At 40.3% G+C, this 23,527-nt stretch overlaps 1 protein-coding gene across 2 annotated transcripts in view; it reads left to right on the top strand.

Moving 5' to 3' along the window:
* Positions 1–3,880: 3,880 nt before the first annotated feature.
* septin9b (septin 9b) overlaps positions 3,881–23,527 on the top strand; it is a 70,835-nt gene continuing 51,188 nt past the window's right edge. The window contains exon 1 of one of the 2 annotated variants that reach the window (XM_086296152.1): positions 3,881–4,128. In XM_086296152.1, coding sequence (XP_086152278.1) covers positions 4,101–4,128 — 28 coding nt within the window. In that variant the 5' untranslated portion in view covers positions 3,881–4,100. Of the gene's footprint in view, positions 4,129–18,696; positions 18,805–23,527 lie in introns of those variants that run through there. The other variant, XM_086296153.1, reaches the window with a different exon arrangement.

The following is a 23,527-nucleotide window of genomic DNA, read 5'->3' as shown; positions in this document are numbered from 1 at the left end:
CAACAACCCTAAACATAAAGCCAGGGCAACAATGGAACGGTTTAAAACAAAACATATCCATGTGTTAGAATGACCCAGTCAAATTCCAGATCTAAATCCAATCGAGAATCTGTGGCAAGATCTGAAAACTGCTGTTCACAAACGCTGTCCATCTAATCTGACTGAGCTGGAGCTGTTTTGCAAAGAAGAATGGGCAAAGATTTCAGTCTCTAGATGTGCAAAGCTGGTAGAGACATACCCTAAAAGACTGGCAGCTGTAACTGCAGCAAAAAGTGGTTCTACAAAGTATTGACTCAGGGGGCTGAATAATTACGCACCCCACTTTTCAGTTATTTATTTGTAAAAAAATGTTTGGAATCATGTATGATTGTCGTTCCACTTCTCACGTGTACACCACCTTGTATTGGTCTTTCATGTGGAATTCCAATAAAATGGATTCATGTTTGTGGCTGTAATGTGACAAAATGTGGAAAAGTTCAAGGGGGCCGAATACTTTTGCAAGCCACTGTACCTATGTTTCACCAAGAAAAGGCTAAGGAAAGACGTAGCCAAAGTTAGCTTCACTGACTCCTCCAGAGAAAATAGATATAGATGTTTCTTACCTGGCTTATTAACAGCTGAGGTGAAACGTGGACTGACAGCCTACCCAGAGTGCCACCGTTTTTGAGGAGACTCAAGAGTAAAAGCATAAAATATTGCAAAATATTTAATTGACACATATTTTGTTTAATTTATTCTGAGTATTGATATTATTCAGAGTTAAAATATAGTTTGTGCTATTTGTTTTATTGATTTTGCAGACATTTTTACAGACCATTTTGGGGTACAGTCTATATTTACTCCCATCTAGCTTTGAAACTTTTACACGCAGTGACTTTAAACCCTATAGAAAATACTATGCTACAGTATCTTTTACCTACACTGCTACAGCATCAAGGTTATCAAACTATTTGTAACTGATTATGAGGCAAATACTTCTGAAGGCTAATGTGTAATAAAGCATCATTCTGATTATTTCATCTGTACAGTAACAAAGGAATGTAAATTCTATCTAATCTATTTCTTTCACATCTTTTCTAAAAGTGTTATTTAATTCAAATATTTCATATGTCACTCTTTTATCTCTGTTTGTTGTCTTTGTTGCCACACAAAAATTAAATTTGTGATGCTCTTTCTAGTGTCCTTGAGCCTTCCTGTCCAACTTCAACATGTATTCTTCTAACATGGGAGTTTCCCCAGTTGACATAGTTCACCTCAGCCTGTCAGACTATAAAAACTGTTCATGTGCTCATGCTGTCTTTCATTTCCAGCATCTGATATATACAGTGGGGCAAAAAAGTATTTAGTCAGCCACCGATTGTGCAAGTTCCCCCACCTAAAATGATGACAGAGGTCAGTAATTTGCACCAGAGGTACACTTCAACTGTGAGTGACAGAATGTGAAATAAAATCCATGAATCCACATGGTAGGATTTGTAAAGAATTTATTCGTAAATCAGGGTGGAAAATAAGTATTTGGTCAATAACAAAAATACAACTCAATACTTTGTAACATAACCTTTGTTGGCAATAACAGAGGTCAAACGTTTACTATAGGTCTTTACCAGGTTTGCACACACAGTAGCTGGTATTTTGGCCCATTCCTCCATGCAGATCTTCTCGAGAGCAGTGATGTTTTGGGGCTGTCGCCGAGCAACACGGACTTTCAACTCCCGCCACAGATTTTCTATGGGGTTGAGGTCTGGAGACTGGCTAGGCCACTCCAGGACTTTCAAATGCTTCTTACGCAGACACTCCTTTGTTGCCCGGGCGGTGTGTTTTGGATCATTGTCATGTTGGAAGACCCAGCCTCGTTTCATCTTCAAAGTTCTCACTGATGGAAGGAGGTTTTGGCTCAAAATCTCACGATACATGGCCCCATTCATTCTGTCCTTAACACGGATCAGTCGTCCTGTCCCCTTGGCAGAAAAACAGCCCCATAGCATGATGTTTCCACCCCCATGCTTCACAGTAGGTATGGTGTTCTTGGGATGCAACTCAGTATTCTTCTTCCTCCAAACACGACGAGTTGAGTTTATACCAAAAAGTTCTACTTTGGTTTCATCTGACCACATGACATTCTCCCAATCCTCTGCTGTATCATCCATGTGCTCTCTGGCAAACTTCAGACGGGCCTGGACATGCACTGGCTTCAGCAGCGGAACACGTCTGGCACTGCGGGATTTGATTCCCTGCCGTTGTAGTGTGTTACTGATGGTGACCTTTGTTACTTTGGTCCCAGCTCTCTGCAGGTCATTCACCAGGTCCCCCCGTGTGGTTCTGGGATCTTTGCTCACCGTTCTCATTATCATTTTGACCCCACGGGATGAGATCTTGCGTGGAGCCCCAGATCGAGGGAGATTATCAGTGGTCTTGTATGTCTTCCATTTTCTGATGATTGCTCCCACAGTTGATTTTTTCACACCAAGCTGCTTGCCTATTTTAGATTCACTCTTCCCAGTCTGGTGCAGGTCTACAATACTTTTCCTGGTGTCCTTCGAAAGCTCTTTGGTCTTGGCCATGGCGGAGTTTGGAGTCTGACTGTTTGAGGCTGTGGACAGGTGTCTTTTATACAGATGATGAGTTCAAACAGGTGCCATTCATACAGGTAACGAGTGGGGGACAGAAAAGCTTCTTACAGAAGACGTTACAGGTCTGTGAGAGCCAGAGATTTTCCTTGTTTGAGGTGACCAAATACTTATTTTCCACCCTAATTTACGAATAAATTCTTTACAAATCCTACCATGTGGATTCATGGATTTTTTTTTCACATTCTGTCTCTCACAGTTGAAGTGTACCTCTGGTGCAAATTACTGACCTCTGTCATCATTTTAAGTGGGGGAACTTGCACAATCGGTGGCTGACTAAATACTTTTTTGCCCCACTGTACTTTTCTAGTTCTAGTTTTGATTAGCTGACAGCCTAAACACTTTTTACAGCATGCAACACTCACACGCACACTCTCTCTCACACATTCCTGAGCTCCACACCTATTTATAGTTTTGTGTTAACCTACCTTTGAATAAAGTACATTTGTTTTAGGGAAATCTCTTGCCAGATTCTTACAAGATTCATGGTAGAACATTATACTGCAGGATTGTATATTAATAAAATGCTTTTATTACTTAAAATTGTATTCAGAATATTATTCAGGCCGCATTGCTTTTACTTGTAATAGACGCTTAATTATTTTTAGGCTTATTGGGTTTGACTATGTGGTTCAACCAAAACTCCCAATGTGGTCCTAACACCAGCTGTGACACATCCAACCACAAGAGAGCAGCATTTCACAGCACTTCAACATACTTCTCATATTCATGGCTGATGTTAATGTATATCGTGTCTTCCTGAGTGATCGTTTAAACATGACTGCATTTAAACTGGTTTAACTCTACATAAAAAGGAGAAAATGTGAGTTTTGGTAGGTCAGAAAAATATGTGTTCATTTTCTTCTTTCTAATGGGAAGTATGTGGGAAATATTTCCTTAGCATCACATAAGCCTGTAACGGATACAGCCTACTAGCTTCCTTGGTGCTAAACTTCCACCCTGACAATAACCACTGAAGCAAAGCCGGTTGCTTATTTGTTTTTTGCCAAAGAAAATGGCTTCAGGATGAACTCCCTTGTATCTCTGATGCGTTTGTCACATAGATTTTATATCAGTGTGACTAAGTAAACAAATTTCCCTTGGGGTAAGCTGCCCAACACTGGATAGATCCTGTTATCTCCTCTTTGGATACGTGCGTAAAAGCGCGTCAGTGGACCTCTCCACCCGCCCCCTCGTGCGCTCACGTTTCTTTTAACATGGTCTTGCGGTCTCGAGATTCTCAACATCCCACTAAAGTGCACATCATTGAGGCATATCTGCATCAGCGCTGCCTGCAGTCACACAGTGTCGTCACGCACTCAGCTTTCTGCACAAGAACAAGTGCGGGGAAACTGAGGCAACAAAGTCAACTCCAGTTTCTTTGGTCGACGTGGTGAGAAGGACGACCGACAGTTGCAGCTTCTCTGCTTTTACTGACGAATACCTGAAGTGCACCAGCAGGAAACGCAGAGCATGAAGAAAGCTCAAAATTCGGGTACAGGTGAGTCACGAAAAAGCATCCTTTGAAATATCACGTGCACTAAACTCTTCAAAAAGTAATTACAAGAGTGATTTTTGTGTGTAATTAATGGCACAGACTGGGAAAAAAAAGATTTATTATATACTTTTAAAGTTTTGCATATTGTAATACTGCAGTCAAGTACTTAAACGTACATTTCTGATATATCTTAGATAATTGTAGCTTTTTTTGTAGGTCTTACATCTTAAATTCTATAAATCCAGGTTATCTTTTTTATAGTTCTTCAACTACTTAAACTCTGACTTGGGATTTACCACATCTGTTGTTCTGGTCCAATCTGTTTTGTGGCTGAGGTAGCAGCACTCACGGGAGCACCTCAGGGTCTCCTGGCCTTTACAGTCTGATGTGCATCATCTGTCCTTCCCAGTCTGACCTTCTGAATGGATGGAATGGACCCTTCAGGCTGAGCTGCCTTCCTGGACTCGCTGCTGTCTGTGTGTCTGCGTTAACAATCATTTCTGACGTTTGCTTGCGCATGATGTCAGACTAAATGGTTTTGTGTAGCCTATATGTGGGACCCTGCCTTGTAAGTGCATGGCACAACATAGTGTGTGCGTGTTATACAACATGTCTCTGGCCTTGCTCAAGCCCCATCTGTGTGTTCACTCTCCTTTAACATTGGGAACTCAGGATGGGCTCTGGGGGGGAAAATAACATGCTCTAGATTAAACACGAAAATATGTGGCACAAGCTGATGCTGTTGGGGCTTGTGTTGAAAACAGGAGACAAGGTCCACACTGTAAGTGCTTGGACACTTAACGCTTCAGGCTCTGAAAATAAGAAAACTGAAATAAAACAATAGCCAGAACTTTATTTCTGTCTATGTGTTTACATTGATAAGGAAAGAAATGCATTGAGGAGTCTTCCAACTTCACAGGGCTCAATAATAAATTAGTGCTTGACTGTTTAGGGAATAAAGTTGTGGGAAAAGTGCATATGGATCTATTCATGGCTACACCTGCACTGACACAGTATTACTATACAATCACATTCAGTGATTACTGTGACTGTGTTATATTTAACAGCTTGTGGTTCCACTAGCTTAGTATATGGTGAGACTACTGAAGAAATAAACAGTGTCCAGTGTTTTTTCAAACACTTACCAGAGAAAGCAGCCTAGGAGGATTATCACTGCTGAGTGAATAACGCAAACATTTTCTCTCAAAGGTCTCTGTACACTTTGATCATTAGAGTGTCTAGTCTGCTCTCCCTCCAGAAGAAAGAAAACCCATAAGACCTGGCAGCCGCACTCACCCCTTTTTAGCTCAAAGCTTGTAACTCCAGCGTTTTTTTTTCACGCAGCATCATGACCTTAAGGTGTCAGATTTTCTCCCAGGCTAGAGCATTCATGGCTGAACTGAGAGAGAACCCAATTAGTAGTATTGAAAATGCATTTCCCCTAATAAATATGCTTTAACGGGAAGTTTTTTGGTCTTTCTCATTTTGCATATCTTTTTTGCAAAGTTTTAGTTGAAGTGTAACATTACTGGGAGTGCAGATGTGTGAAGTTGTGCGGATGTATTCTGGAGTGTAGCTATGATCTGGTGCATTAGTTCAAACAGCCTAAGATAACAGACCATTGATGTGTAAAATCTTTCATTTTTCGTAATTACTTTAAACATACCTTCAAAGCTAAGGTTAAAAAGTCCCACTGAATATGCCTGAAAAATGTCAATGCTTTCAGAAAGAGCAACTTTTGGGAAGTGTCGGAAGGTTCTCTCATTTTCCTGGTACCTGATGCTGAATTTTATACTCTTAAGTGGGACCGTTGTGTTGTTCCTGGTCAGGTCACATATAAGATTATGTTATGTTGTTCTGATTTATTAAAGTCCGGTAAGACTAACAGTCTGTTGGGCTTGTTGAACTGGAGGTGCACATGTTGTTCTGTAGTTTCATGTAATGTAAACCTCAATGAACAGTGAGATCCAGCGGAGTCAAAGAAGCACTGTTGTCTTTTTTCTCTTGCTCTTCCTACGCATGAGAGATCCCAGTCAGCTGTGATATATATTGTCATGCTTTTTGAAAACAGCCTAAGCTTGAGTGGACTTTTTTTTTAATGGTGGATTTTTGCTGAGGGCTGGTTGTGTGTATTTGCTCGACTTGAATAGAAGATTTCACAGAAAAATGCAATGAAGCAGGAGATGTCGACTTGTGGACGAAATACAGGACACTGAAAAATGTGCAGCTGATAATTAATTTCACATTGCACACATGTTTTTATAGGAATTTTGTTTTGTCTCTCAAAATCTCTACTGCAGTGCTTTGAAGTTGATATATCAAAGGACACTGCAATGGGCACAGCTTTATTTTGAGTACACAGTCCTACCTTTTCTTATATTATAAGGAAATGGCAAATTATTAATGAGTCAACTTCTCTGCAGTGCACCAGCCCAATGATGGCCAGGATTTAGCCTGCTGGATTACATGTAGTGGGAGGCATGGCCCACTCACTACAATATACAGTAGAGTGAGCTGATTTTTGTTAGTACATGCTATACTTCTCATGTGAGTATTTGTATACCAGCAGTCAGACGTTTAGCAAATGTTTATTAAATGTAACTGTCATGTTAAAATGTTATTTTCCTTAAAAATTTTGTACATAATACAATTTAAGACAGAAGTACTGTCATTGATCAGAATACCTTTCTGTAAATATAATTGGCCTCTATTAAGTCAGTACAGACAAACAGTTATTAATATAACGTTTTGTTTTTTATTTGTCAGCAACCTAAAACTATTGATAAAGAATGGGGAACGTCAATCTATCCATGAGAACAGGTTGGATTTTGGACATTAAGACTGGATCTAAAGATTAATGAGCTTTAACAGCACAGTTAACATAAAAATAATAATGCGAAAGCATTTTAAACAGACATTATTAACACATTTACATTTAAATACACATTAACTGCACGGCCTAATCGTTTCTGGCGATGAAAGACCCTGGAATGTACTTCTTACCTTTTTTGTTCACTAGCGATCTCTTGGTGTTAAATATATTATCTCTCCCTGCTGGTAATGCAGCTTCTGCATGTGTGTCCATTTCATGCTTTGGAAAAGCAAAGCGTGAAATCTAAACATGTCACTTGCACATGGTAACAATAGATTTTCAACATCACGGTCTTTACCCACTGTTATGGTGATTGTACCACTAGCTAGCTGCTCGCTCCCTTTAGCTTATAGATATTGCTCAGAAGTTAGCACTATTGAGTCTAACTGATTTCTTTAAAAACCCATCACACTTTAAATTCCACATCATGCAGCCTCCCACTAAACCACACCAGTAGGTCCCCTAGAGAAAGAGCAGATGAGGGAAGTCAATGCAGCTCTTTATTTCTTCCTAACAATGGCTCTTTAGTGACAGCTAAGCTAGATTCCCTTCAGTCTGAGTCACATATTGGCCTGGACTGCATTCACTACTTCTCCCTGTGATAATAAGGCCGCCTTTGGAGACTTTGGTATTCATCGGTATGCGTCTGTTTAATTCACTACCTTAGAGTCAGGCTGCCAAGTTTTCCAGTTCATATAATCCTTATCACTTTAAATCCCCTGCTTTAGCGTTTGACTGCTTTTATCAGTCTTCTTTCATGACTGCCATGTACAAAAGCTCAGTTTTATCCCTTAGTGGCGCTCTGAGATAGAAGTTACTCAGCCAAGGTTTTACTCACTGAAAGGTCTGGACTTTTTCCTTCAGATATTAGCCTAAAGCGTTCCCACCTACTGCAGAAAATGTCATTTGATTTTGCTCCGTCTCTTGAGGTTTTACATCTCACTTCGTCCCTGTTAATATCTGTAAGTCACATCTGAATAAAGTTGCTGATGAATAACCTGATATACCCTTGCATATACCCTTGTGCTTAAGTGTACACGCATGGACACAGACGCACACATGCAAGTATGACATCATTTGCCACTGTGTCAGAGTTTGGCTATAAATAGAGAAGGCGGACGATGACGTTTCAGCTTAACAAACCCCCCCGTGAATAACATAAGGATGAAAACAGGCCATGTCACTGCTGCTTATCATGATGAGCAGCCAGCCAGTCATGAAAAATGTTGCTGCATGTTCATTAAAGAAACACCTGATGTTACAAGCAGATGTCATTAGTTAAAGCATGGGATGATCATAATGAGGGCATCCACTGTCCCGTTACATGGTTATTATTAGTGTCTTACAGGGACATTTTTTTTACAGTGAGAAAATGTTTCCTCTGAGGTATCAGACAAAATTCCAATGATATAAGGTATCCGTGTCAAAATATTAGCCTGACCCCTTTCACAAAGTAAAAAGACAGAAAGGCATGAATGATGAGTTGTGGAGGATGATCAGTGACCACTTACAATCATCCATTTTTGGCCAGTATCTTTATTTACATCAAACTGAGATGCAGTTTCCATGAACATAAAGTTGAAATCATGTCAGCTCACTTATTGAGCTGCAGAATAACAGAATGCAGTTGCAGTTGGCCAACAAGCAGCTGCTCACAGTCCAGTCCGGTGCTTAATGGTGCTTTTATTTATTGTGGTCCTGGTCTTTGGAACAAGCTGCCTACAGACCTGAGATCAATTATAACTGTGGATATATATTTAAAAACAGACTCAAAACCTTTTTATTCACCCAGGCTTACACAATAGGTCCCATTCTTTTGTTTTATTTTGTTGCGTTCACTGCTTTATGGCGTGGTAACCTACACATGTTTTTATGTTTTTAATCTTCTTGAGTTTATTTGATTTGAGGCTTTTCTGTGTGATGTTTGTATTTTCTTCGCTTCTCTGCATGGCTTCCATTGAGTTACTTCAGCTTCCTTCCATTGTCTAAATGCATCCATTGGATTAAACTAATTGGTGTGGCCGATTAATGGTATGCCACAGCTGTGAATGACTGTCTGTCTAATGTTGTATTGCCCTGCAACACACTGACAACCTGTCCAGAGTGTACCCCACTTCTTTCCCTATGACAGCTACAATAGGCTCCAGCTAGCCTTTGACCCTCAATTGGGTAAGCTGAGGAAAACGGATGGACAATAAATTCTACCTTTATTATGTGAAAATGATAACATAATAATTTGCTCAAGATCGTCATTCTCATGAAGATCTTGTATCACTTCTTGCTACTGTAGCTGCCATTACTACAATTATAGGTATTATTTGTGACTGTTGTGATTATGTACTTAAATAAAATGAAATTCCAGCACAGATTGTTAAATGTGTTTAAAAACAGCAACTCCATTACGTCTTTCTCCCACTGCAGACCACTTGTGAATTTTTTTTTGGCCCACTCATATCTGGGTCACAGTAATTTAATAATAACTGAAGTCACTCTTATCCAAAAGTCGCACTGTAACAGTATCTACCTCTAAAATCCAGCATGACTTGGGGTCTGTTAAAAATCTCACTAATCTTTTTTTTTTTCTCATCTCTTTAGAAAAGTCAGAAAAATGTTAATGAATTCTCTTTAACCTCGGATCTGTGCAACACACAGCTTATGTAATTGAAACTCTGTCTTCTTGCATTTATTTGGGACGTACTTCTTTGCCAATCTCCACATGAACACCGCAGAGCTCATGTGTCAGGCACTCGCTCTGTGTGCATCTGTGTGCATGTGCCTATGTGTATCTTTGCCTGTGTGTGATGAGTATGTGCGTGTGCTGTCTGGGTCCGAGTTGTGGATTTAGACATCAGGAGCTTGGCATGCTGATTACAGAGGTCTGAAGCCACAGGGAACCACAGGAACTCTCCTCTCTTTCTCCCTCCTTTTTCTTTCCAGCATTATCCCTCCATCAGTTCAGGCTAATTTGTAGAGATGGAGGTGAAAGCAGGAGGCCTGGGGCTTATGTGGCAGGATTCTGTGCCTTATGATAATCAGCCAAATCGCATAGCTTTGCTCCTCTCATCCGTGCTGTCTAAGCTTACCTTAGTCATTTACCTAATGCGCAGTTAACCACTGTGGACTGTAAGTTTATAATGCACAATGAGGTATATTACACACTGTAGCAAATGTAGCATTGCTGACAGACTGTTATTGTTAGAGCCTAACAAATCTCATATGGATTTGGGACGTCAGTATTTCAGGCTGTTTTTATTCTGGCTTCTGTGATAATCAGAACTCAAAATGAGCTTTTTAGAAAACAAGAAGTCCTGCACGGTTAATAACGATGCACAGCGGCTTCGGCTACTGTCTGCAGCATCTACTTAGTGTCCAAATATTTATCAGTTGCTGCAACAGACGCCTTATTTCCTGCAAGGGATCAAGAACTTTTAGGATATCCCATTTTATGCAGACTGCTGCCAGCCCACTATCACATCTAATGATTACCTTATGGTGAATAGGAAATAGCCAGCAGTGTTACCACAACCACGCTGGGATGGACAGACATGCAGACTGCACTACTAGCACTTTTACAGCCTCCGACAGTCCAAATGACCTGAGAATGGGATTTAAATTGTCAGAGAACTGGGAGAGAGGAGCCTGTGTGAGTTATAGCTTAAAGGAATGGGCTTTCCTGTGAACTGGATTTGGCTGGATGGACTGTGTGAGCGTGTTTCACTCTGCGTAAGTGTGTGTCATGGATTGGTTCACTTTCTGGTTCTCACAGAGGATTGCTTGAGTGCATCTCAACAAGGATGTACCAGCTGCTGAGTCAGCATCAGTAATTACTTCAGCTATGTGTTTTGTACTGCTAATATTATGAGCTGTGAAACATCTTCTCGGGCGGAGCCTTAACTGTCTTGAGATATTGGATGGCTTGCTTTGAAATTATTTACAGACCTCGGAGATACTCAAGGGATGAATCCCACTAAATCTTGGAACCCCCTTGAACTTGTATTTAGCGTCACCACAAGTTCTGTTCAGGTTCATAAACACGCTAACATGCTTCAGTAAGCTGGTGATCATGGTAGACATTATACCTGCAGCACTGCTATATTTAATCACAGCCTCACCGTGCCGCTGGTGTGACTGCAAGCTGCTCTTACTTCCAGGCGGTGAGTGGTTTATGCCACGGCTGTTCCACTTTGTTGCCTTCAGTGGCCTCTAATGCATCTACAAACACTTTTCAGGTCAATCTGTTGCCTTTTCCTTCCTATAATCTCACCAATACAGAGGGTTGCGGTTTAAATAACAGGAAATACTTAGCAATACGACATGATTAATAGCGACTTTGCTGACTTACGGCATCGTCATTAGATCGGGAACTGCGCCGTTTCTCTTCTGTTTGTTCTTGTGTTGTTTCTATAGTTTCCATTGCTGTTCATTCTGTGATTGTGTCGTTCGCACAATGAGCAGTGGGAGCTTGTTGAAAAAGCGGAACCATCTTAAACTCCCAATTTAACACACAGAGCTGTGCACACTCACAAGAGTGCAGGCCATGTGGCTAGCCATAGTGGTTCTCATATCAGTAACACATCTGAGATTTATTTGTTTTTATCACTTTAGGTCATATTTGTTGTGTTAAATTAATTTACATCCAAGTCAATTATGACCTGTTTATTCTTCTTGCGTTTTTTTAATATGATGAAAAGCATGCATAAAAACATGTAACGACTCCATCATGATTGGATTATTACCACAAAATAAACTCAAATTTTGTTCTTTACCCACAGGAGCTCTAAACATTGTGACTTGCATGTTTTAAAAAGGTGGTTTACAGTTTCTCGTGGCTGATTTCTTAACATGGAATAAGACTGAGAAATGGAGCCCGTAGGTGTTTGTATTGCAGATTCGGTCGTGGTTTGAGACCTCTAGTTGCTGCTATATTTTTTCTCATGTTTTCAGTCTTTCGCACTAACATTTTGTAAATCTTTCTTTTGAACAACCCCAAATGTCGAAGTGGCTACATGGAAATCTCAAAGGGGGTTTCCCCACAGAGATTTATATGGTTCATATAAATGAAATGTTTACAATACTTAGACAGTCGTTTATTCTTTTTACTGAATCCAGCCTGACTTGATTCACTTAAGCCAACAGATCAGCAGTTCAAAATCTGCATGATGATGAATGGGAAGCAGGCTGGGTTGTTCAGCTTCCATACATAGCTGACATGTATTATTTCAAACATATCTGATGCATTGAATAGAAAAAAAACTTCACCCAGTAGATTGTCTGCAGGGCCGTGCAGCTGGGCCGGGAGTCTACGATCTAAAAACCTGGGATAAGATCTTCTCTCGTTCTTTCTTTTTCTAATTCCCAGATTGCTGTAACGATGAGCTCTCACGGTCTAAAAGTGTCTGAATAGCTCCTGGGCTTTTTGTGATTTAGTGACTTAGAAGGTGGATTGTTATTTTTAGTTCAGTACTGTAGCGTCGGAGTTCTTTTCTGTTTACAAAAATGCATTTCCCGAGGTTTGTGTGAGCACATGGGCCCAGTTCTAAATTTGGCTTGTGTAGATGAGTGATGTGAAGTGTTGTGTCTTCCCTGTACATGCCCCAGGTTGTGTGTGTAGGCTGGAGCAGCAGAAGCAGCAGGGGACGTAAATGAGGAGGACAGTGCCTTTCTCTCTCTCTGTGTGTGTGTCTCACTGTGTATGTGTGTGGTGCACATGCAGCAGGGGGAAGATGAGTGCTGCGTAGCTCTGTGGTGAGGTCATCAGACTGTGGCTAACAGCACCACATCACTTTTTGTTATTACTGTTTTTTTTAGCTCTCCACCATCTCCTGAGTGCAGATGGGATTCTTGAATACTGAACATTTGGAGAAAAGAGAGGATTTGAGCGAGCTGTGCACGTGTGTGTGTATGTGTGTGCAGTTAGGCATGTCACTGTCTCTGTTATTACATATGAATATATGTGTTTGCACTGCAGCGTGAATGCGCAGCATAAATTGCAATGTGTTTCTGTATGTCTGCCTGTGTTTTGACAGGTGCTTGTCTGTTTACTTGAAGCCAGATTTATTCTTACGTGTAAATGAGGTGTAACAGCAGAGATTTATTTCTTTAACCTGGAATCCATACTTATAAAGTTTGCTCTGGCTAAAGTGCACTTTCTCTTAAATGTAGCAGAATTCATGGTCACATGAAGATCACAAACATGATGACTGGTTATTGTGGGCTGAGTTTGTTTTCTCCTACATGACTCTAAAGACACCAAACAAGTTCAAGACAGACTCAGTTAGCCAATCAGAAGCCAATCTCCCCTGGAAGGCTCGTCCGTGCGAACATCATCACTCTCACAAGTAAATTAACAATGTAAATAGGATAATTTGGCCTTTTAATAATCATCACATGTAAAGTAAATATGTGACATCTAAAGGTAATAATTCACTTTAGTTTGTAGCACAAGTGTCAGCAGGAACATTCATAATGGCTTTCTTGTTCTGTCCCTGTTAACCATGCCATTGTTACACTGACCAACCGCGCACAATGCCAAGACCCTGAAAGTCAAGCAGCCAAATGAAATCCAACCATCATTCATTTCATTTTAAACTGTTCTCCCCCATCTCCCAGTAAAAATATCTTCCCATGAAAGCACAATGTTTGTAGATTTTCTTTTTACAACTCTTGCATTGCAGCGGCTGTAAAACTAGCTGAAAATAAACACTCAACTACAAATCAGTTTTAATTTGCCAAGTTTAGTTTTGTCTGTAGAGTGTGCAGTCTGAGTGTAGATCCATCTAAAAGGTGTTTTTCACTCCTGAAGACACAAGAAGCTTTCAGCTCTCACCTTTTCTCCTCTCTTTCCCCTCAATTTGCCTCTTTCACCGCTTCCCATGCTCGCTCCTCCTCTTCTCATTTCATCTTTTATCTTCTACTCGCTGTTTCTTTCTCCTTCATTGTGCACCGCTGCCCTGCAGGCATCCCTTTAGTGTTGGCTTACATGCTGGTGAGCTTTTTTGCCCGACTGTTATATAACTAAATTTAGCATGTTTGAGTCACGTTTTGCCCATAGGTCGGGCTATGCAGTGACGGCTTACATTAATGTGCACCCCAAGGCTCTCCATCCACTCTTAGTCAATGTGTGATAACCTTGCGTTCATCTGGACAGGGTGGGTGGGGGTTGAGCTTGTCGCACATGAGTGAACGAGCGCACGTGCCTTTCTGTCTCATGACCATCTGCCTTATAGTGTTTGTGTATTTATGTCAATGAAATGACTTAAATTCATAACAGAGGCACATACAGATAATAGAGGCTGATTATGTCTGTGTGTGTGTGTGTGTGTGTGTGTGTGTGTGTGTGTGTGTGTGTGTGTGTGTGTGTGTGTGTGTGTGTGTGTGTGATAGGAGGTTATCTCTCCAGCAGGTGATGGAGAGGTGTTGAAAGGTATGAATGAGGGAGGCCTCTGTCTCCCAAACTGTCTGATTTATGTCTTTTACAAGCTCAAAGAAACAAATTTCCCATAAACTACGCACAAATTTTGTTTTGCAGCACCCAAAATAAAGTCTTTTGGTCTGTCACATACATCTAAAATGTTTGGGTTTTGCTATACAAAAGAGATTCTTTCTAGGACCAAGGCCAGTTTACTATGTATAGTTAAACAGAAGCCATATGCAAGAGAAACGAGGCCATAAATGTCATGTTTATTCACTGGGAACATGAATTCTCTCAAAACTAACACAGTTAAACCCCTTTTTATGAGCTGTTTGAAGCTAATAATGTCCCTCTTTAAACTTGTAATTTACATTCAAGCAGAAAAAGAACATTTAAATAAATAAAGCTGAAAGGTCAGTGTCACTTTAAATAAAGATCCAAAGCACTGCTGCGAGTAATCTTCCAGCAACACTTCCCCAAACTAGGTTATGTGAGATAATTAGGAAAAGAAATGGTAATTAAACTCATAAATAAAATGATAAAATATCTAAAATGTTATTTTGGGGTTTTTTTATCTTTGTTTTCACTTTCATATTAAATAAGTAAACTAAGTCATGGAATGTCTATTTATCCTTAAGTTATAATAATCTTTACTATCCCTAGCTCCTGCATCCACATCATCGGCGCCATTTAAAGGATGTTTCCATGTAAATGTGCACATTCCTGTGTACTAATAGATACCTGCACACACAAATCAGAGAAGAAGAGTGAGACATATATAACAGGGAGAGAGTGCAAGAAACATGATTCTGGAGCATAACTTGTCTCCATCCAAAAATAAAAGAAAACAAAAGTAGCTCTTAATGTCAAACGTGGCATTTTAACACATTTTGCAGCATCAAAAACTACATTTCTGTTGTGTTATATGTGAGTGAGTCAACAAATGCACAAGCACATGTTGTGTGTTTGGTGTGTGTGTGTGTGTGTGTGTGTGTGTGTGTGTGTGTGTGTGTGTGTGTGTGTGTGTGTGTGTGTGTGGGGCGGCGGGGGGGGTTCTGACCTTGTGATTAACTGCAGCTTTGTAAGTCTGGAAAATCATCGTGGGGCAGAAAGAGCCAGTGGCCAAAACAGACATATCTCTATTTTTAAACGCACACTTTTGTCACAACATCGACTTCCTGCTTGCCATATGGATTCAACGCCAGGACGCTCACTCACAATTTGTCTGTGTTTTTATTCCGATTTGGGGTTTAAAAGGTCTCCTCCATCAGAATTTTATCGTCATCTAAACTCACCAGACGGGTGGAATTCAGAGCTGCGGTAATTGTTCTCAGCCCTTGAAAAAATGGCTGATCTGAGGCAGACTTTCCAAGGTAAAAACATTGCAATTTATAAATGCATATGGATGTTTAGAAATATAAATGGAAATCTTAATTACAACCAACTTATGAGACATAAGATTTTACCAGAATCTTCGGTCAGGTGTTTGTATTTAAAGCCCTTTGTGCGCTATAATCCATGTGTTTTTATTTTTAAAATAGTTATTTTGTTTTATTAACCTTGTTAATGATATATAAAATGATTGTTTTTATTCTAGGTATTATTAAAACTCTAATTATTGCAATTAGCCACAGAGCCTCCCTGGAGCTAAAGCTACTTAAATCCTCACATCGCACCTACACTTGAATATCCCTAATCTGTTTCTTCTGCTCTGCTTCTCCTCACTTCCCTTTTGCAGATGTCAAATGATGGCCCCCGGGACTACAGAAGAGTGGAAGCTGTGTATTTTTTTGTATGTTAGTGGCGCTTCCTGTTTTAGTCAGGATGATCCACCCCTCTACCATTTGTGTTCATTTCATGTGGAAAAGCGTGTTGAAAAATGTGAAATAATGGGAATAATCTTTCCCTTACTAGCCCTGAAATTTGAAACACAGACAAAGCAAAACAAACATTTGGTTACAAAAGACTGAAGATGAAAGTGCTCTGGTAAAAGTGCACTCCAAATAGAGAAAATCTTCTCATCATTACAGGAAATACAGTACTGTGCAACGGCGCCAGACAAAAGGAGCCAGACCTGGCTGTAATTTTTTTTAAAGTTGTCTTCTGCAATAATTCTCAAGGTTTTATGAATGTTTTTCTTTGGACATTGGCTGCTTTTTCACTCACTTTCAGTCCATTCTTTGACCATTTTAATGTGTTTTGTTAGTTCAGCCACTTAACGCTCACCTAAAAATCATCTAAGCATAAAAAGGCATCTAACTCAAGAGATGAACCGGTGTTATATTTATGCATAACCCATTTTAATTACATCTTTAGGCACTTTCTTACTATACTGATTGTCACTGTACTTCTTTTGTTTCTTGCTATATTGTTATTTGTTATATTTGTTGTAATGACCTGGCAGGACCTGAGAAATATATCTGACTCATCAGAAATGAGGGTGACTGTCCAGAAGTAAACATGGTGAAGGCTCTGTCATGGTTTGGGTTCTGCGTTGAGATCTTGTCAAAATTGATGGACTGAAAACATTTGGATCTACCATGCAGTACCATCAGGAAAGCTTGGGACTGAAAGCAGCTTCATTTGTTAGCATTACAGTGATCCCAAACTCACTGCCAATGCAGTGAATACATACCTGAATAGAAAAACACACAATGGAACTCTTTCAGTCGTGAACTTGTGTTCCAAGACCCAAGAGCTCAACATCGTCGCGGCAGTGTACGATCATCTTGACAAAGTACAGAGCAAAAGGCAGCCAACATCCAAAGAAGAGCTCTGAATGCCCTTCAAGAAGCCCGAAGAACTATTCCTGAAGACTGTTTAAAGAAATTACAACAAATCCTGTCTAAGAGAGTTCAGGCTGTGTTTGAAGAATGGAGGTGGTCATACCAAATATTGAATTTCAAGCTCATTACAATTGTATAAACTCTCTCTTTGCCTTGCATACTTTCCATTATGTTTGCACATGTTTCAGTAAATCGCTGCACGTATTTCCCATTTTCCTAACAAAATATAAAGAGAAGAAGAGCGGCTCAAGACTTTTGGACAGTAATCCTTACAGGTTATTTGACCACTTTGTCCAAGGTCTGAATAAAGAGAGATGTTGTCTATCCGCTTGTTTTCATGTATTTTTTTGTGGGTGATACAAAGACTGTTTTAGGTTTATGCTTTCTGCTGACGTTAGCTTTGCAATTTAAAGAAGGGATGTTCCTTCTAAGAAAGAGGAAGTGAGTCGTTCCATGTTAGTCTATTACTCCTCATTCTTTCCCAGACACAAAAACAAAGATGGATGCGTATGAGTTTGTTTTGCCAAGAGAGCAGCTCCCTAAGTGGCCCTTGACCTTGTTGAGCAGCAAGCAGAGGGTCAGGCATGATGTGTGAAGTATGTGTGCATGCTGCTCTGGAGCACCAGTGATTTCTGCTGCTAAATCTGGTTTTGGTTTCACAGAACAATTATGCTTTCAGACTGTGAAAAATGTTGTCATTTCCTAAATGCTGAGCTGAAAGACACAGACACAGAGGTCAACAAGCTTGTTGGTGGAGATCTTGTAATGACGATTATTAGCAAGTTGCAAAGAAGCCTCATTGAGAGGCTCCTCATTCATGAGTGCCAGGACTGAAGTGTTTTTAGATTAGGTTGGATGAGAAATCTCTTTAATCCACTTAGAGACTCATCTGTGGTTTGAAATGTTGGCCTTGGTGAATGTAGGGTTTGTATATCCTGATAGCATAATTAGTATAGCAATGATGACATGGAAACATGTAGTGTGTGTTCTTGGAGTAGTTCAGGGAGTCCTTGTGGACTGTTAAGAGTATTTCTCTTGAAATAAGCGAGTTTATTTTCACATGAGGACCTATGGCCAAGTGGGCTGAAGTTCTATTTGAAAGAGATAATACAGCCTCAGTGTCACGGGAGCAGGCGAGATAAAGAGAAAGGAGGACTCGTTTCGGTATCATGGGGATAATATAAAACACTGGAAAAAGAAAAGTGGAGGGAGAAAAAAGGCGACAGTGAAAAAGTGTCCGCTTATGATAAAAGTCTGTGAAATATGTGTGTAGGAGAGAAAATCAAGAAAGAGAGAAAGAAAAGAAAGCAAGAAAGAGGGACTCCATATGACTCGCACATGGCTGTGGTTGTCTGTTCTGTTCACTTGTTATTCTGACAGACTGAAGACATTAAAACTTGGAGGAAGTAAGAGCAAGGGAGACGGAGGGAGGAAGAGGAGGGAGGAGAGAGGGAGGGTTGGAAGAGGGGGACAGGGTGACTAAGTCAGGAGAAAGGGGAAGTCTTCAAGCAGAAAAAAGAGAGGGAAGGAAAGAGAGGAGAGAAAAGCGAGAGGGTTGCATGTGGCTATCTGAGGTAGCCATTGAGTTATGGAGCGAGACAGAATAGCTGGTAAGTTCAACATTTTGTTCAGCGTAGCTTCTTTTCTTTTGGTTAGACTTCAGATGGAAGCAGCTTCTTAGCAGTACGGCAGCATTCAGCTATAGCCACCCCACTTGCGTTTGCATTGCTTGATCTGTTGCGGTGGGAGCCGCTGCCCTGTGTCTGTGTGTGTTTGTGTGTCTGTGTGTGTTTGTGTGTGCGCGTCCGTCTAGAGGTCAACTTTAACCTTCTGATCTACGTCTCATAGATGTTGCATGAGCTACAAACCTTCAACTTTTCTTCTTTGTTTATCATTGATTGAACGCACAGCCACAGGTACAGTAGGCTGTAAAGTGCTCAGACTATTTCTATCAGCTCTCGCACACAAAGAGCCAGTGAGTAAATCTCATGTGATGAGCTGTCAAATATGACTTCCCAGAAAGAGAAATCTTCCAGTTGCTGCTGAACTGAAGCTACCAGCTTTGGGTACAGTTGATCCACATACACAGCCCATCAGTAGATAGACAGAGCTGAGTCTCCTTGCTGTCATCACAGCATTTTAAGCTGCACAGCCTAGTTGTCAGATTAGTTCTAGCTGGCACATGCAGTTTATTTTAAATTGAGGGGGATAGGAAGCAGAGCTAATATTCCTGCTAATACGATTTAGCTCTGGAAAGAAAACTCTTTCAACTTTCTTGCATCTGCTGCTACTTAGTTCTCTTCTATTCTATACTCTTTTTAAATGTATAGATTTGCTAAATCTCTAATCTGACTTATTGAGCTTTTTTTAAATAATTAAATCCTGGCATCAAGATGAGCAACAGTCTCTTTAAATCAGGTGTTTGAGCTCAGTGAGTGGCATTATGCATAGACACACATGGCACACCTATCTTTGTTTCCACTTGATGGCACTGTTGCAGTGTCATTTTATCTCCTGCACTGTAGTCACCATTTCTCTCAGTTTGTGAAATTTCCCTTGTGGATGATTCATATTTTACAGCTGAAGTGATTCTTATGGAGGTTGATGAATTTAGTAAAGACTGTCACAATAACTGGGAGGCGGTCACGGGTGGTGTTTTCGAGATATGTGACAGAGCATTGTTTTGCCAACAAGAAAGCATTGTAGTTAGATATGACTTCACCCTGGTCCATGCAAGACTTCCTCTTATTTAAGGAAGTCTTGCATGGCTGTTTCCTGGTTTTCCGTCTGTGCTGTATGGTTTAGTTTGGACCTGTTGTCTTGACAGCTGCCCCAGCCCTTACACCACCCATCGCTGATCCTCTCAGCCTCTGTTTTGTAAATGGTAAGAGCTAAGACTGTGATTGCTTAAAAGTGCAAAAATAATTCTTGTGTGCATTTGTAACACAACCATCTTGTTCCTTTTCTTCATCTGTTTGGGATTGAAGTAATATGTTCAACATGAGATGTCATCTACCATGGCTGTCCTGTATGGTGAACACATTGACTTGTTAGAATTACTTTGAAAATACAACTAAAGGAAAATAAATCAAAGCCTACGACTTGACATAAGAGATGTGTCAAGTTGCTTTATGTGTTAGCATTTAAACTGGAAGGAAATAGCCATCATGACTGTTGCGATTACATTAATTGCAGTATTTTGTGGCCTGTTTAGAATCAAATGACAATAATTCAGTAGATGTAAAAAGGATATTAAATAGGACGGTTAAAGCCCTCTTTGATAGTTTTAAAAAGACAAGTTGATACACTTCCTTTGGGAAATAAGGCAAATAAACATCTCCTCACATTTGTTAAGATCAAGAAGTTTCATCAAGTTCTTGTCTCGACACGTCTTAGTATGATGCATTATATAAACTCTAAACACAAAGTTAGTCTGGTCAGGTTTTGTTAACACAGTGATGACCCAGCAAATTCATCCAAAGCTCAGACTGTGCAATGCTCAGTAGAGTCCAAGCTGCATCTTAGACTCTGCAGGCCTCAGTTAGCATGTTAAATGTTAAAGTTCATGACAGTACAGTTAGAAAAAGACCGAACAAGTATGACTTGTTTGGAAGGGTTCCCAGGAGAAAGCCTCTTTTCACTAAGAAGATCAGGAAAGCACAGCTTGGGGTTTGGAAAGTTGCTACTGAACAAACCACACTACTTGTGTTCTTCTGAGAAGTGGAGATGTCTGGCCACAGTGCACAGCCCCATGTTTGGTAAAAACCAAACATAGCATATCAGCACAAACACCTCATACCAATTGTCAAGCACAGTGGTGGAAGAGCGATGATTTGAGCTTGTTTTGCAGCCACGGGATCAGGGTGCCTTACAGTCAGTGAGTTGACCATAAGACCACATCGGTCCGACAGATAAAGCTTGGGTCATACAACAGGCCAATGATCCCAAGCACAAATCTACAACAGAATGGCTGAAAAAGTATTGAAAAATTGAGGTGTTGCTATGGCCCTGTCAAATTCCAGACATCAGCGTGATAGAAATGCTGTGGTGGGACCTGAAGAGAGCTGTGCATAAATAAATACTTGAAACTTCAATGAACTGAAGGAACACTGTAAAGAAGAGCGGGCCAGAGTTCTTCCACAATGATGTAAGAGATTGATAAAGTTGTACAGAAAAGGATTACTTCAACTTATATCTGCTAAACGAGCTTCTACAGGCTACTGAATCATAGGATGTGCTTTTTCCCTCTGTTTTCAAAAGACTGTATCTATCATTAAAAATGCAGTCCACTTTCTTTGCAACTTTTTGGTTTATGTGAATACGATGTTTGCTTTTCTCCTCGAAGTTATTATATTCTAAAAATGCATCTTAGATGTCTAATTATGTTTGTGGCTATTTATATTCGTAAACATCAGCATGCAATGTTTAGCATTATTTTTTAATTTTAGCCTTCAGATGAATCTGAGCACACAGTCTGCAACTTCTGTCTTTAATTAACTGTTCACTCTTTTAGCACATGCATATGGGGTTGTAGAAGTGCTGTTGTGGTGTATCCACTCTGAGAGCTGTATACCCTCACCCTAAAAGACACGTGCACATAACCTCACCCACATCCACAAATACACATGAACCCAGAGTTGAAGGAAATCAAGGAAATCACTCAGCTCACCATGTTCCATAAAAAAGGTGTACAGGACATCCTCTACGAGTGAACGCCTCGCAGTTCTCCTCCCGCTGCTCTCCCAGTATCTCACCTCATATTGTTTCTTTTATTATTACTTAGTAATGATAAATGAGGGAGCCATGAAAACAGTGCATAGAGTAAAGGAAACTGATAGGGAAGCCCCACCTTCACTCCTCCTGAGAGAGGATTTCTGACAGGTGATGTTACTCAACATGATGGAAACATGGGTTATTATAAGGGTGAGAAAACAGAGATAAACAAACTCCTCTGAAAAGTTCATTCGGGTGCGAACAACTGTACAATAGTGGTAAAGTGTCAAAATATGAACAAAGCGATAGCTGTGTATGGGGAACTTGTGGGAACATTTCATGGACAAAATACTCAGGCTTGCTTTTCATCCCTCATAATGTATGTCTCACCCAAAAACTTAGGAGGCCAATTACTTACACAGGGACTAGCATCCAAGTCTGCAGACCACGACAGCCTCCTGCCACTATAAATTGTCCACGCAAATTTTAAGCCAATTTATCTTACTACGATGGAGACAACATGAATCATTTTATATTCTCACTAGTTTTTCCAGTGAACAGTCATAGTTAAAGCAAGGCCTTATGTGCCAGTGCTACCCTAGGTGACTGCAAAATGTGCAACTTTGATCCAGGCCTAATGTCAAATCTATATAGAAAACAAAGTGATTAAATTATGTCTTTTTCCTAAGAGTATCTGTGATTTTGCTATGTTAGAAATGCTCTACATCTCCAACACTTCAAAGTAAAAATTGTATTTGTGTTCTTTGAGGCATTGATTATAATATAAATGTGCAATTAAATGCAATGTCTCTGGAAAATCCCATCAAGGTGATCTCAGCGTGAATCATTAAATCCCATTCAAACCCCGCTCGTGAAAACATTAAACTGCTCTGGGAATAACGCATTGCTTAAAGGGTTGAACACTCGCGCACAGGTAAAAGACACAAAGCAAACAGTTCTGGTGTCTTTCACTGCCAAAGAGACAGGACGCTGAATGATTCGGGCTCGGTTTATTACAGAGCTCTTTCAGGGACACGGACCCGCAGACACTCACAAACAAACCTGCGCCTGCAGTTACAGTCAGTTTACACAAAGGCACATTTTCATGTAATGTTACTCACAGATTTGTCACTCCAGATGTCACTCTGGATTTTTGAGCTCATGCTGTTGCCCTGCCTGGATTGTGTATCCATGTTTGGATAAATACACACAAGCTTAAATGAGGTGTGTGTTTCACAAGCCGTGTGTCCTTTAGTGCAACTGCTACAGAATCATGTTGCATATTGTCCACAGTGCAGCACAAAATCTACAGTCAGCATACAGAGAGAGCCCACACACACACACACACACACACACACACACTAATATACACTATAAAGACCTGAACACACAGCTTAATCATTACTTTGCTCTGTCCTTTATTAAGGTGGACTTAAAGCTCAACACGTGAAAATAAATGTTAATATTTTACTATTGGATTTGGAATACACTGCATGTGCTGTGCTCTGTTTTTTGTCCTGAGACACCTTCACAGCAGTTGTATGAAGTAATGACACTGCACCACAAACACACAGTGTTATTCTGTGTTACTGTTGACCTCTCGGGTGTTAGGGTTAGGGG

This window comes from Aulonocara sp. 'chitande type north' Nkhata Bay, linkage group LG6 (genome assembly GCF_057382095.1).
Source record: "Aulonocara sp. 'chitande type north' Nkhata Bay isolate Kocher_YH1m ecotype deep benthic linkage group LG6, A_spYH_male_GT1.1, whole genome shotgun sequence".
Taxonomy (NCBI): Eukaryota; Metazoa; Chordata; class Actinopteri; order Cichliformes; family Cichlidae; genus Aulonocara; species Aulonocara sp. 'chitande type north' Nkhata Bay.
The sequence above is the reverse complement of the archived record's forward strand: the minus strand, read 5'-3'. Positions and strand labels throughout refer to the sequence as shown.